At 30.5% G+C, this 14436-nt stretch overlaps 8 protein-coding genes and 2 pseudogenes across 10 annotated transcripts, besides 9 other annotated features; 3 read left to right on the top strand and 7 right to left on the bottom strand.

Annotated features, from left to right (window-relative positions):
• Positions 1-331: part of a mobile genetic element that runs on past the window's edge.
• Positions 153-331: a terminal%2Cinverted (terminal inverted repeat of Maverick-1B transposon ID:TVAGG3_0261650).
• TVAGG3_0261890 (uncharacterized protein) lies at positions 332-652 on the top strand (the record flags this gene model as incomplete). Its single annotated transcript, XM_051228357.1, has 1 exon — positions 332-652. The coding sequence occupies one exon, from the start codon at positions 332-334 to the stop codon at positions 650-652; it is 321 nt and encodes a 106-aa protein (XP_051098087.1).
• A 399-nt stretch (positions 653-1051) lies between these two features.
• TVAGG3_0261900 (uncharacterized protein) lies at positions 1052-1483 on the top strand (the record flags this gene model as incomplete). Its single annotated transcript, XM_051228358.1, has 1 exon — positions 1052-1483. One exon carries the CDS (start codon positions 1052-1054, stop codon positions 1481-1483), a length of 432 nt encoding a protein of 143 aa, XP_051098088.1.
• Positions 1484-1502: 19 nt separating this feature from the next.
• On the top strand, positions 1503-1742 carry TVAGG3_0261910 (uncharacterized protein; the record flags this gene model as incomplete). The annotated part of the gene is made up of 1 exon (XM_001286259.1): positions 1503-1742. One exon carries the CDS (start codon positions 1503-1505, stop codon positions 1740-1742), a length of 240 nt encoding a protein of 79 aa, XP_001286260.1.
• Positions 1743-1757: 15 nt separating this feature from the next.
• Positions 1758-1794: a mobile genetic element.
• Positions 1758-1794: a terminal%2Cinverted (terminal inverted repeat of Banshee-A3 transposon ID:TVAGG3_0261920).
• Positions 1795-2970: 1176 nt separating this feature from the next.
• Positions 2971-3007: a terminal%2Cinverted (terminal inverted repeat of Banshee-A3 transposon ID:TVAGG3_0261930).
• Positions 2971-3008: a mobile genetic element.
• Positions 3008-9619: a mobile genetic element.
• TVAGG3_0261950 lies at positions 3714-4743 on the bottom strand (annotated as a pseudogene). Its single transcript has one exon. A coding segment is annotated over exon 1 (1030 nt).
• Positions 5227-5859, bottom strand: TVAGG3_0261960 (uncharacterized protein; the record flags this gene model as incomplete). Its single annotated transcript, XM_051228359.1, has 1 exon — positions 5227-5859. A coding segment is annotated over one exon (633 nt), but the record flags the coding sequence as incomplete, so codon positions are not given.
• Positions 7263-7971, bottom strand: TVAGG3_0261970 (annotated as a pseudogene). Its single transcript has one exon. A coding segment is annotated over exon 1 (709 nt).
• TVAGG3_0261980 (uncharacterized protein) lies at positions 8616-8902 on the bottom strand (the record flags this gene model as incomplete). The annotated part of the gene is made up of 1 exon (XM_051228360.1): positions 8616-8902. A coding segment is annotated over one exon (287 nt), but the record flags the coding sequence as incomplete, so codon positions are not given.
• Positions 9620-9792: 173 nt separating the features above from the next.
• On the bottom strand, positions 9793-10200 carry TVAGG3_0261990 (uncharacterized protein; the record flags this gene model as incomplete). The annotated part of the gene is made up of 1 exon (XM_051228361.1): positions 9793-10200. One exon carries the CDS (start codon positions 10198-10200, stop codon positions 9793-9795), a length of 408 nt encoding a protein of 135 aa, XP_051098091.1.
• A 136-nt stretch (positions 10201-10336) lies between these two features.
• TVAGG3_0262000 (uncharacterized protein) lies at positions 10337-11139 on the bottom strand (the record flags this gene model as incomplete). The annotated part of the gene is made up of 1 exon (XM_051228362.1): positions 10337-11139. A coding segment is annotated over one exon (803 nt), but the record flags the coding sequence as incomplete, so codon positions are not given.
• A 101-nt stretch (positions 11140-11240) lies between these two features.
• Positions 11241-11269: a terminal%2Cinverted (terminal inverted repeat of MuDR-2_TvMULE3 transposon ID:TVAGG3_0262010).
• Positions 11241-13038: a mobile genetic element.
• TVAGG3_0262020 (zinc ion binding protein family) lies at positions 11355-11903 on the bottom strand (the record flags this gene model as incomplete). The annotated part of the gene is made up of 1 exon (XM_051228363.1): positions 11355-11903. The coding sequence occupies one exon, from the start codon at positions 11901-11903 to the stop codon at positions 11355-11357; it is 549 nt and encodes a 182-aa protein (XP_051098093.1).
• Positions 13039-14436: the final 1398 nt, after the last annotated feature.

Consider the following 14436-nt stretch of genomic DNA (forward strand, 5'->3'; position numbering starts at 1 on the left):
GTTCTTCCGTATGGTCCCTATGGAATGTATGGAAACCCTTACGAAAGACCATTTGACCCATTGACTGGTGGAAGTAGCTAGTATCATTACGGCCGAAGAAGAAAGACAGTCAAGTTGGAGACAGACGTGAAGAAAGCAACTAAAAAGAAACCAAGGAAGAGAGTTATAAAGCAATGAATTCAACAGGGTGAAAAAACAGGTGAAAAAAGAGGTGAGATCTCACCACTTCACCTAAATTTATTTTTGCGCTATGTTTTCATACGTGTGAGGGTGGTGATATCATTAATTTTTAAGTTTATTTTTAAATAATTTTTTATTTTATTTTATATAAATGACGAAAACTATTGAGATAACAAACTACAACGGTCATGAGTTCAAGAATTTGTTCTTCGTTCCTCGTGAAAATACATTCTATCAGATACGAGGGAGAAAGGGTAAAGTTAGTTTGAGCGTTTATGAAGGAATGAAGAATGGAAAGTTTATACAAGCATACGATACAAACGGTAAACGTGTTTCATTAGCTTTGTCAAAACTTACTAACATTCATTTTGACAGTGATTTTGACCTATATGAAGAAGAAAGTGAGTCAGAAGATTATGAGCTGTTATGTGAAGCACAGCAATGGGAGGAGTTGCAATACTTTTGTAAGTGAGAACGTTTATTTTTACATTAATGAAGTCATTAGTGGTTGGCGGTTTGTAAATATTTAAGGTTAAGTTAGTGTTGTCGTTTGTGTTGTAAAATATACGTTACTGGTTTTGTAAATATTTAAGGTTAAGTGGTGTACGGAGGCGCGCAGTGCCTCAGTACACGACTTAGCCATACTAACTACATTAACACTAGATATTTATATTGCATTCCGGTGAAAGGGAAAACAGAACAGGAAACAAGAAGAGCTATACAATACTTACTAGATCATGAAAGAGTAGATAATATAAGGGGTGATGGTGATAAAGGATTTCAGGCAGCTATGATTCATTATTTCCCACAAATTAATTTTTACTTTTCATCTTCTCCATATACGTTTCATAATAAAATAGTTGATGCGGTAATGAGAACTCTTAGAGATGTGTTAGGAGTTAACGGTCAGATATACTGGGATGGAAATCATGACTCCATCATACAGCAGTTAGTATATTATTACAATAATACATGGCATAGAACTATAAACATGAAACCAGTGGAAATGAAAAATGATATTTCAAAAGAATGGGAATATATTAGAAAGCAAATGGAAAGGTTAAATGATGTTAAACGTGAACAAATTAATTCGGGGCTCATGAATTTTAAACAAGGGGATAAAGTTTTGATTCATCTCGATTATGGAAAAACTAATAAATCAATGACAAAAAGAAGACGAAGATTTGACACAATAGCTGAATTTGTTAGATATATTAACGGCAATGCATTAGTTGAAGTTGACAATAAATTAATAGAAATTCCGATTTATTTTATTACTCCATTATATTTAAATAATATTTAATTTTTTTATTTCGTAAGAAATGAGTGACAACAAAGCAGCCAAGAGTCCTGATTCAATTAAGATTCAGAGTCCAGACAATGAATATAAAAAGAAATTAAACAGAATTAAATCGAAAATATGCTATTACAAAAAGAAGCCGCAATGCGGCGGGGCTGATGCCCATAAAACTAAAGGAACTGAAAACGATAAAGAGAGGAAAGAAATAATCGAAAAATTAGAAACTTACCGTTCAATCCTTAAACTGAGTGAAGCAAAATAAAAGAATTTAATAGTGTAATAAACAGAAATTCATCAAAAGTGACAGCTCTCAATTTTTTGACATTTGTAAATTCTAAATTGAATGAGAAAAATGAAATAATACTAAGCATAATACAATATTCTAGATTTAATTATAATTAGGAAAAAGTTAGTTTTGAGAGTACTTTTCATAGGCATATAGAATGAAATCTTCTGAAAAATAATATCACACAAACTCATATTATTTTCTAATATATAACTATTTTATATAAAAATCAAATTCAATGATCTTAAAAGCGAAGGATAAACCTCAAAATTTACGAATATAATGAGTGGGAATATAATGCTTATCTATCATAAAACCATATGAAATATCAATTTTTGCTTTACGCCTAATTTTTGACGATAATTAGCAAAAAATGTTAAATGTTAACACTCAGTCCATTTGAATATGAAAATAAAATTGACTTTGATTAAATGTTTTTATTTATCATGCAATTCTTCTTGCGACCAAAGATTTGAATAAAAGTTCAAAAAATAAGATAGCTTAAAAAATAATATACGGTAGTGTTTACTAATAGATGAATAGTATATAAATTCTATTAAAATGGATTTGATCCAAAAAAATATATAAAATTTGATCATAAATAAAATCGTTTTAAATTACTTCTTCATTTAAATTATAACAATTATTTTTGGTTTTATATTTTTTTGGATCAAATCCATTTTAATAGAATTTATATACTATTCATCTATTAGTAAACACTACCGTATATTATTTTTTAAGCTATCTTATTTTTTGAACTTTTATTCAAATCTTTGGTCGCAAGAAGAATTGCATGATAAATAAAAACATTTAATCAAAGTCAATTTTATTTTTCATATTCAAATGGACTGAGTGTTAACATTTAACATTTTTTGCTAATTATCGTCAAAAATTAGGCGTAAAGCAAAAATTGATATTTCATATGGTTTTATGATAGATAAGCATTATATTCCACTCATTATATTCGTAAATTTTGAGGTTTATCCTTCGCTTTTAAGATCATTGAATTTGATTTTTATATAAAATAGTTATATATTAGAAAATAATATGAGTTTGTGTGATATTATTTTTCAGAAGATTTTGTGTTCTTCTTCAAAATTTTATTTTTTTATTAAAAAGAATCTTTACAAAATATACATTTACTTTAATTAATATTTAAAAACGTGCTCTATCAAAAGTTCCAAAAATTCAATATTTTAGCTTTTCTGAGGTGTCACTTTTGATGAATTTCTGTTTACAACAATAGAATAAATAAATTGATTGGAAGAGATGAATTTAATAAAGATGAATTTTTAAACTCAATCCAAATTTAATTTTTATTCCTCTTCGACAACGTCTCTTCGAGACGCCAAACCCTTCTGGGTTCTTCTTTCCATCATTACTGCATAACCGCATCTTCTCGGTTTTCGTGGTTTGTTGTTTTTAATTCGTTCTTGCATCATTTTTATCATTTCCTCCCTTGTTATGATTCGTGGTAAATTTTGAGCTTGTGGGGTATCCATTTATATAAAAATAAAATTTTGTTATCAGTTATTTTATCATCATTTTATTAAGTTCATCTTTAGTTAATTTGAATGGATTCGCTAATGTTCCACCTTGAGCCACAACACTTGTCCCGGCTAATTGTGAAGAACCTGGGATAAGTACTCCATGAAATGATTTCATTGGTATCATTAATTTAGAAATAGTTGGCTTAATTAATTTTGTCATTTATGATAAAAATAAAATTGTATAATTTAAATTTTTTTCTTTCTCATTTTCTCATTTCTCATTTTTTCTCTTTTTCATTCTGTTTTGGTTTCAGTAACTTTAATTTTAACTTTGGATCAAATATTGGGTTTCCATCTTTATCTCTTCCAATAACACCATATGGTAGAATCTTCATTTATACTAAAATAAAAATTTAAATTATGCCGTTCTAAAGTTTGTGAAACAAACATTGAGCGTTCATTGAACGCGAAACCATGCATAAACTGTCATATAAGGTGGCATGTAATCTGTACCTCTTCCTGTCGTTTGTGTATATCCTGAAACGTTATGTGAATGTGTACCTGAACCGTTTGAAGTATATCCTTCATTCCATCTATTTTTATTACCGTACCAATATTTACCCCTGCTAGCGTCTCTATCAGACCATCCATCAGGAAATCCATTATTTCCATCAGGATATTCAAACGAATTAGTATAAGTATGACTATGCCAGCCCGAGTCTTGAGTGTTTAAATTAACATAATGACTATGAGCAGGTAAATTTTCGCCAGTAATCTTTTTACTTCCACCGGTTTGTTTTGAACTATTAGCACAGTAGAGGAAACGAATCGGTTATTTGTTGCCATGTACCGAAACCGAATACATCAGCTGGATTTGTTGAATTCATTGATGTATATATTGAACCAATGGGGTAAATCATCTCAAGAATTGTATTTAATCCATTATGAATATTGAATTTATTATATAATATTGAAACTGGGTAAGAAATTAAAATTGGTCTTGTCATCAATATTAACGTATTATTTTTGAAAATTGCTTTTCTAACATCTTGAAATTTTGTGATTTCAGACCAGTTTCTTCCATCACTACTGATATTTACTAAATCACCACATCCTAAAGCAATGAAATACCCATCAATATAAAATAAATTAGTAAATCTATAATTTCGAGTAAGTTTTGGAGTGAATGAATAAACCAATTCCCAACTTGGTGTTTTCTCTGGATCCTGTGAAAAATCTTGTGATAAATAAATATGTCTGTTATAACTTACAGGATATGAATAGACCATACCACCTGAAACAAGAACACAAACATTTGAAGCATAACATAAAGCTTCAATGTCTCCATCAGCTTGAAAAATTTGTTCAAAACGACCAAATGGTATTGAATATGATCTATAAATTTTATCATTTTGTAGGATAAAATACATGTTGTTAATGTAATACCACTTACTTGTATAATCAATTTCCAAATCTGATGACATCATACTAAACATATAATAATTTATCCCATCCTCACTAATGAAAATTTGATTGACTTCATAAATTAGTACCCATTTATTATTAACGCATCTAATAGAATTATTTGGATATTTAAATTTAGCATCTTGATTTAAATTACATTTGAACCATTGGATACAATCGAATGAATAACAAGGGCAAAAATCATCTCCAACCGTTATCATTCCCATAAATTTACCGTTATTATATTCAACATATAAAATTCTTGGATTAATGATTGGCTTTCGTGTATCAGGATTCCAAACAGATGGAATAAATGATTCATAGTTTTTAAAATCATTTGTTTTAAAATAATAAAGCACTCCAGCTGTATAAAATAAATACGTGGTCACTCCATCGAAACATATCCATTCAAAAGAATCTATATCAAAGGTTTTATCTGATGATTTCATAAAATTTAAAAATGGTGGAGTAAAATAGACCTCTGATTGTTTTATTTCTTCATTAACAAATGATATATCAGCTTTCTTTGCTAACTCAGTATTAATGAATGAAATAACTTTTTCCTTATCTGCTTTCTTCTCTAACTCATTGTTAACATATGTTTTATCTGCTTTCTTCTCTAACTCATCGTTAACATAAGTTTTATCTGCTTTAAGGTCTAAACATCCTGAAACCCATTCTGTATCAGCTTTAACTTTAAAAGTCTTCAATGTCCATTCATGATACCCTTCAACCTTTTCTTTAATTTCATTATCTTTTTCATCAACATAAACCAAATTTGCCTTCTTATTTAACTCGGTATTTACATAAACTAAATCTGCTTTCTTATTTAATTCAGTATTAACGTATTCCTTATCTACCTTCTTCATTAATTCAGTATTAACGTATTCCTTATCTACCTTCTTATTTAATTCAGTATTAACGTATTCCTTATCTGCTTTCTTCATTAACTCACTATCCACATATTCCTTATCCACCTTCTTCATTATGTCATTTAGGAAACCTTCTATGAATTCCTCATTTAAATTAAATCTTCCAATCTTCAAAACTTTAGGAAATGCATTTAATGCGTAATATCTCTGTTCTTCTGGTGGAATTGATGTTATATCATCCGTTATTCCATTAATTTTTGAATTCATAAATAAAATTTCTTTTATATTTGATATCACTGCACCACCTTTGCAAACGAATTCGAAATGGTCATTTTTCAATACTATCTCCACATTTCAACCTTTGCGTTTGTTCTGCCGTCTTTGAATTATATGCATATGTGGCGTATGTAATGGTCTGAAGGACCTGGGCGCTTTGCGCCTTAAGTTGCTGTTGTTTAATCATTTATTACGATTTAAAAATAAATATTTAATCCGTTATCTCATCAGCTATTTTCTCTATTTGAAATTGCCATAATATTTCATTCATAAATTCTAAATCACAATCAAATAGGTCAGTTATTCTAAATTTAATATTTGATAAATGTTTTGAATGAAGAATAAATGAATTCCCGGATAATTGAAACGGATATGATAAAGAAAATGTGTTTAAGTTGATGGATAAAATGTTTTGTATTGATGGGTAAGAGTTGAGGTCTAATGTTTGATGTGAAAATCTCATTGGGGTATTAACTTTATCACATTTGATTAAAATGAAATTGGAACCAGTGTCAGAATACAAAACATCCCCAACATCTTTTTCAAAATTTAATATCCCAACAATGAACGAAGATGAGGAGTACAAAATTTAATTTTCAGCGGAAATTTAATAAGGTTATTTATTTCATCAAGTTCAAAAAGTTTATCAGGTTTTGATTTAAAATTTTCTTCATACCATACGATAAATGATTCATTTAAATAACTTAAAATCATGTTAATATCCCATTTCGCTATCACATTATTTATATACATATCATACGTTTTTTCAAGGTCTACGACCCGCCGCTATGCGGCTCATGGTCATCTTTAATAAATGATATATAATCTGAAGGGTCTAAAAGAATGGGATTAAATTTACCACTCACAGAAACGAGAGTAACATTATAAATTCCGCTAACTGTTAAATTTAATTCACAGTTATTATTCGAAATAATATTGATAATTGACATTTTTTATTAGGATTAAAAATATGGTAAAGCGTTATTTTCCAGTGATAAATAAAACTAGAATAAGATTACCTCAAGAATTCATAAATTCAACGAATAAGAAATTCATTCATGTTATAAATTTTAGTGTTTTCAGAAAATATGAGTCAGTGTCATATTCATCAACAGGTTATATTTCACTTCATTCAAATTTAGTTCAATCAAACCCATATAATGACCATTTCATAAGATTTTCAGATGGTATTAAAAATGTAATTGATAGATTAAAATATGAACAGATTGACAATATCGAATTTTTGGAATTTTGGTTTAAATATCCCGATGGAAAAAAGATTGAAGTTAAAGATAAAGCTGATACTATAACAAAAACAATTACAATGACCGATCCGGATAGTGGGGAACAAAAAGAAATAAAACAAACGATAGAAACTGGTGAAAGGTCAATTATTATTGATTATGATTCAAAGGATTATTATTCGATAATGTTAATGCTTGAATATTAAATAGCCTTAACAAAGAATTTTTCAAGTGATATTTTATATTCATCAACTATTTTATTATAAATATCATTATATGTTAAATGAAGTTCAGTTGTTGTTCCGTTCTTTGATATCTTAATTGTGCTAATATCCTTTATAGGATTTATTTTTGCAACTGTTCCGCAGCATGAAACCTCATCATCTATGAAAAATTGAATCTTAACGTCTGAATCTTGAACATCACAAAGAATGGCGATAATGTGAATTAATGATTCATAAGGTAAAATAATTAAACCGGATTGATCAATTAAATTTATTATTGAATCATAATTATTAATTATTATATCACGGTAAATTTTCATTAATTCAGAATTAATGTCTATTTTATATGGGTTATCAAGTGGTGCTGGGTATGTTGGATAAGTGGGAATTTCAACAGGTTCTTTACCGGGTTCAGATAAAATGATTGGGTCTCCATCTTCTTTATTTTGCTCCTCCTCCTTTTTCGGTAAGTCACGAGTTAATAAATTTGGTTGAGTTGCTGACCTTGTTAATTCAGGGCTAACATTAACTTTAACATTTTGAATAATTCGTGATTTATCATCATTTACGTTATAACCAACCGTAATCTCTGCTTTTGCGTTAGTGTTCTTTTGACTAGTGAAACGTCTTCTCATTTATAATCGAATAAAAAAATATATTTAAACTTTTATTTTGCTGGAAGTTTTGAATCTATTATTCCCTGTATTTGTTCTTGAAGTTGATTTTTAGCTGGTTCATTGTAATTAATAGACCTAATATATTCATTAATTGCATTCTTATAATCATCTGATTTCTCAAATTTTCTTTTATCTGATTCCTTAACTAAATCATAAGTTAAACCTCGTTGCTGATATAATGGTTTCTTAATTAAATCTTTGAATGCTTGAGATAAAGCACCTGATGCAATTCTTGCTACTATAATTGGTTGGAATTGCTGTTTAAGTTCATCTTTAACATTTGCGAAAACTGGATCGAATAAAGCAACTTTAAAGAATTTCTTAGCTGAAATTTCAGGTCTAATATTTGCATATTGACCATCAAACTGGTTAGAATATCGTGGTAATCCATCCGGTCCCTCTTCAATAGCATTTAATTCTTCATTGAAATAAGAATATGGATTATAACGGTATGAATTAATTGGACCATTTCACCTTCTCCAATGTATTGTTTAACAGCTTTTCCATTTTCATCAAATTGCATAGGATAACGTTCATTATATGCTTTACGTTTAGGATAATCAGTTATAGTTAATTTATAACCATTTATGACTTTAATATTACCTTGACCATCAGTAACGAAAACTTCATTTATACCATCAGGTTTTCCATTTGGACCCGTAATGTCTGCTTCGTGTGCTTCCCAATTTGGACCTTGACGTTTGGCATATGCTTGAGCTTCTGGTAATGTTAAAACGTTTCTCATTTGTTTAACATCTTTTTGAAGACCAGCAACAATATGAACTAATTCTTTCATTCCATCAGGAACTTTCATAGTTCTATTATATGCACCCTTTTTGTTTGTTCCTTGTTTTAATGGAACCTGTAGAAGATTTGCTATTTCTGTCATGTTTAATTATAAATAAAAAATAAAAATTAATTATAAAAAGTTAATCAAATTTAACACTCCTTTATTTAAATCAACTATTATTTTTCCATGTTCACCTAATTGCTGATATTGTGTGTAAAGTTCATTAATGCTCATTGGTAAATTCACTTGATAAAGCATAACGTTCAACTGTTGACGACTAAACCCACTGAAAATGAAAAGGGTTGATAGATTTGATTTAATGTTTGTGCTTAATGCTTTGAAGTATTGAACAGCCATGAAGAATGAACACTGAATGTGTCGACATTGAGTTAATAACTGATTAAAATATGATTTCTCATTTGTTATTAGTTTTGATTTCACTGCATCATCTAGAAAAATGAGTGAATGCAAAAATTCTCTATCAAAATTTGAAATAGAAAGTGTTTCAAATAATTCATCCCGTTGTTTATCAATAATTTTATCCTCTAATCCTTGCTTCTTGATTGTATTATATAATTCTTTATACATTAAAAAGTTTTTTAAATAATCTTCTGCTTCTTCTTGTGATAAATAAATAATTGGAATTTTGATTAAATGCTTTAAAGATTCAAATGTATCATCTGAAGGTGAACCTGAACGGTTGATATAAATTAACACATGTGAATAGGGGGAAGTGTTAGCAATAATGATAATTTGTTTTAATATCGTTAATGTTTTACCTTTATTTTGTTTACCAATTGCTGCAGTGATTGAATTTAAGTAACATTCAGAATATGAATTTTCATTAATTTTTCCTTAGATAGAGCATTTCTATTATCACTCAATGCTTCATTAATCATATCATCTATGTATGTATTATATACTCCTGCTAATTCTTCATAAGGAGTGTATGAATTTAAATCCATTTAATCAAAAATAAATTTATAATTTTAAACATTTCTATTCATCAATATTTCATCATATGAACTTCTATACTGTGGTGGTGTACCTGTTGGATGATATTTCAAACCTTCATCCGGTGTCCATGTCCAATATGTAGTCCTAGTAAACCAAACCTGAGGAGGATTTGTCACCTTTGAACAGTAAGTGTCATTTTCACCCTGAATGATTGGATAAGCTTTCACTTGTACTGTAACTTGTGAGTTGAAAGTTTCTAATCCATCAAAGAATATACCCGCTCCATCACGTTGAACTGGAATAGTGCATAAGAATGAAGTTTGGTCTTTCCATGTTCTAGCTAATGGCGTGCCATCATCTGCATTCAGTGGTCTAGTTAATGAGTCCTCGTATTCTTCTGTGCATTCATTCACTCCATCTAAATCAGAAGCTTGAAGCATACGTGTAAAGAATATGTCGCCCACTGTGGTCATCGCTTGATCGGGGAAGTTTCTGGAATCTATAGTGACCTGAAGACCTCGAAGCATTGGATTTTCTAAAACTGTTCTTTGCATTGCATTCTTCGGAAATGCTAACACAACATCTGTAACATTATGAAGAGCGTATGAGAAATCTGAGCTAATACCTTCAGGAGTGATGCAACCTCCATTTAGTGAACGAACGTCAATATGTTGAGCTGGAATCATGAATGGATCTTCCTTACTGAATAAACGTGGTATTGCTTTAACTGATTCTTCAATTAAACCGTATCCTGGTGTAATGCATTTATCCTCTAAAACTTCCATCTTTGTGCATGAAATAATAACGTCATCAACTGTTGCGTCAGCAGATGTAGCGGCTAAGCTTGTAATTAATTTGGCAGGAAGTCCGATTTGTTGGAATTTGCGATCATATTTATAAACATGATTCATAATCTTTTCATAATTTTCATCAGTTATCTTTTCATAAACGTAATTTTGTAAATCAGCAACTCTTAACGGGTCAACCTGACAAAATACTAAAGTATCCCTGAAAACATAATATTTAAGAATGATATCACCAAATGATTTAGGATAATCATCGAACGCCTGAAATGCTAACAAATCATTTACCGGAATAATCATATCAAAAGTGACATCAACTTCTTCATTTGCTTTCTTGAAAACTTCTGAAGGGTCAATATATTTACCACATACTGAGTTATCATATTTTTGAACATTATTATATAACGAATGAACAAACTTTTTAACTTTCCTTTCTGATTTTGGTTTATATGTTGCAAATGCGAAAGATTCACGGGCGCAATCCATCTGAAGATAACCGGCATCACCTCTTTCGGTTTCTACTTCTAATTGTTTAAAGCTTTGATTTGATGATTTGTAACCAACGAATAAACGCATGCATTTAAAAGCGGCATCACATGTGAAAGCTTTATTTGAAACTAGAGTTGCTTTAACTTTGCGTTTAATATATGTGTCACCTAATTGGTTCACATCATGAGGAGTATATAAGAATTTCCGAAAAGTGACACCCCAAAAAGTGACACTTTCAATAGGGAGTAACACTTAAAAAGTGACAATTTAAAATTCACAATAAATAAAAATAATAAATTTTTTTAGTCTATTAAATTATTCTTTTCTTTGAAATCCTCTAAAAATTCTTCGAAATGTTCTAAAATATAATCTGGAGAATTATAACAAAATTCATTAATTTCTAACATATACGTATCTAACAATTCATTTGGAATTTCAAACGATCTTAAATATGTAATTGAATTTTGTATCTTCTCATTTATTTGAGAAAGTTTTTCTTCAGCATTTTCCAATAAAAATCTTAATGGATTCAAATTGGCTTCTTGATTCTGAACAAAATTTAATACTTGGTATAAACGTGATTGAACTTCTCTTTTCAATTTTGTTTTATAATCTGTCAATCGAGGCTCGCGAATTCTAATTGAAGGAATAAAACCTGTTTGAAGTAAATCGTTTTTAATACGATAAAAGTAATTGGGTGCAACTTCTTCTAAAAGATTTTTGACAAAAACATCAATTCTTTGATTTTTAACGCAGCCAAAATCGTGATATTTTATCTTTTTAAATAAAGATTCAGAAACGTTATTCACAACGGTTAATTCATTTGGTCTGGCAGCGGCTATCCACATCATAGCCAACAATTCCTTATACAAAATTCAAAAACTTGGGTGCAATCAGAACTGATTGCACCCAAGTTTTTGAACTTTCTTGAGGGAATTAAAGGGTGAGAGATTTATAGTCTATCTATATATCTCCCACCCTCTAATTCCCTCCCTGACAGCGGGAAACTTTGTCTGAATGTTAAACTATTCAGACAAAGTTTCCCACTGTTTGCGAAGGAATTGTTGGCTATGATGTACTGATTCATGATCAGTACATCATAGCCAACAATTCCTTATATAAAGTTCAAAAACTTGGGTGCAATCAGTTCTGATTGCACCCAAGTTTTTTGAACTTTCTTGAGGGAATGGAAGAGTAAGAGGTATACATTATGAATATATACCTCTTACCCTTCCATTCCCTCTCTGACAGCGGGAAACTTTGTCTGAATGTTAAACTATTCAGACAAGTTTCCCGCTGTCAGCGAAAGAATTGTTCCATCTGGTGCATAGAGTGTGAATCTATGCACCAAATGGAGCAAGTCCCTCGCGAAATTGCCCAAACTGCGTCGCATTTCAAAGATTGCGACCCAAATTTTGGCGATTTCTAGTAGAGATGGAGTATTTTGAGTCACTGACCTATATGCAGTGGCTCAAAGGGCTCCATCTCTACTTTGAAGCAAGGAAACTTTCCTCGAAATTTTGATAATTTGAAGAAAAGTTTTCAAGCAATTAACAAAGGATACTCGCTATGAGGTAAAAATTCTAGATTTTCACCTCATAGCGAGCTTCTCTTTCATTGCTTGAAAACTTTCCCAGCTTCAAAATTGGGGAAAGGGCTGTAAAGTCGACTCCGATACCAGCAGGTACCAGAGTATTTAAAAGAGAAGCCCTCGTACGAGTTTCTATGAAGACCTTCTCATTCAAGAAGATCTTAATAGAAAATCGTACGAGGGCATTGGAAACTCGCGTCTGGTACATGTTGGTACCAGAGTGTTTGAGATTGAAGACTCTGGTACTAACATGTACCAGAATTTATGATGAATTTAAGATGGACCATTATAAAAATGGTAGCGGTTTTTTCAAAAAAAATTAGATGAGATTTGCATAGATATAGATTATATGATTTATACATATGAAAAATAATATATAAAAATATAATTTTGAGGTCAGGTAAGTGGGGCCTCCAGGCACTTCGTGCCCTCTAGCCCTGAAGATGTTTAGTATAACTTTGTCCGGACAAGTAAGGGTCTATCGTCGCTACAGGAAAAGTTACAGGCGTTCCAAGGAAGTATACTTTGAGAAGCCTTCTTCTGGTCGAAAACATTATATAATGTTTCGCTTTTCACAAATTATATATGTTCATGTTTTGTCATGACTTCTTCGTATATTGTTTTTGTCATGATTTCATCGTAAATGTTTTGTCAAGACTTCTTCGTAAATGTTTTGAAGAACTGAAGTGTCACCAGGTCCTCGGTCAACTAACATCTTTTTGAAAATGGTGACAACATGACATTTTGACAACAGTCCAGGAAATAAACTTCTTCTTCGTAAATGTTTTGTCACTTTTCTGTCACTTTTCAGGAAAAAACATTTTTATTATATATAAATGAATTTTACAAAACCACCGTTACAAATCTACAAATGTTAGACCATTCGGTAGTTTCTTAAGTTCTCTCAATAGAATATCTTTACATCTACTCAATAGAATATCTTTCCTGAAAAGTGACAAAACATTTACGAAGAAGAAGTTTATTTCCTGGACTGTTGTCAAAATGTCATGTTGTCACCATTTTCAAAAAGATGTTAGTTGACCGAGGGACCTGGTGACACCTTCAGTTCTTCAAAACATTTACGAAGAAGTCTTGACAAAACATTTACGATGAAATCATGACAAAAACATATACGAAGAAGTCATGACAAAACATTTACGATGAAATCATGACAAAAACATATACGAAGAAGTCATGACAAAACATGAAAACATATATAATTTGTGAAAAGCGAAACATTATATAATGTTTTCGACCCAGAAGAAGGCTTCTCAAAGTATACTTCCTTGGAACGCCTGTAACTTTTCCTGTAGCGACGATAGACCCTTACTTGTCCGGACAAAGTTATACTAAACATCTTCAGGGCTAGAGGGCACGAAGTGCCTGGAGGCCCCACTTACCTGACCTATAGGGAACATAGAAAAATATATTGAGGGTATAGAGTTTGTGAGATGTCATTGGACAGAGTTGTATGAAAAATATAAAGACAAGGAAAATGTTTTCTTTATAGTGGACCCGCCGTTCTATAACACATGGGATTTTCAATACCAAGTAGACTGGACTTTGAGAGACTCTTTAGAAACTTTAGACGTTTTACATAACCATCCATGCTTTTACTTTACACCGATAAAAGTGGTTTGGAAACCGTTATGAGATGGTTAGAGGACATACATGACTATGATTAGATATGACAAGATAGAATATGAGAGAGTCCTATAAACCGAGAAAGTGTCATAACAAAGAAATTTTACTAGTAAGTAAATGTTTTGAATAGGACTACTTGTTTTAGGTTT

This window comes from Trichomonas vaginalis, chromosome V (assembly GCF_026262505.1).
Source record: "Trichomonas vaginalis G3 chromosome V, whole genome shotgun sequence".
NCBI lineage: Eukaryota > Parabasalia > Trichomonadida > Trichomonadidae > Trichomonas > Trichomonas vaginalis.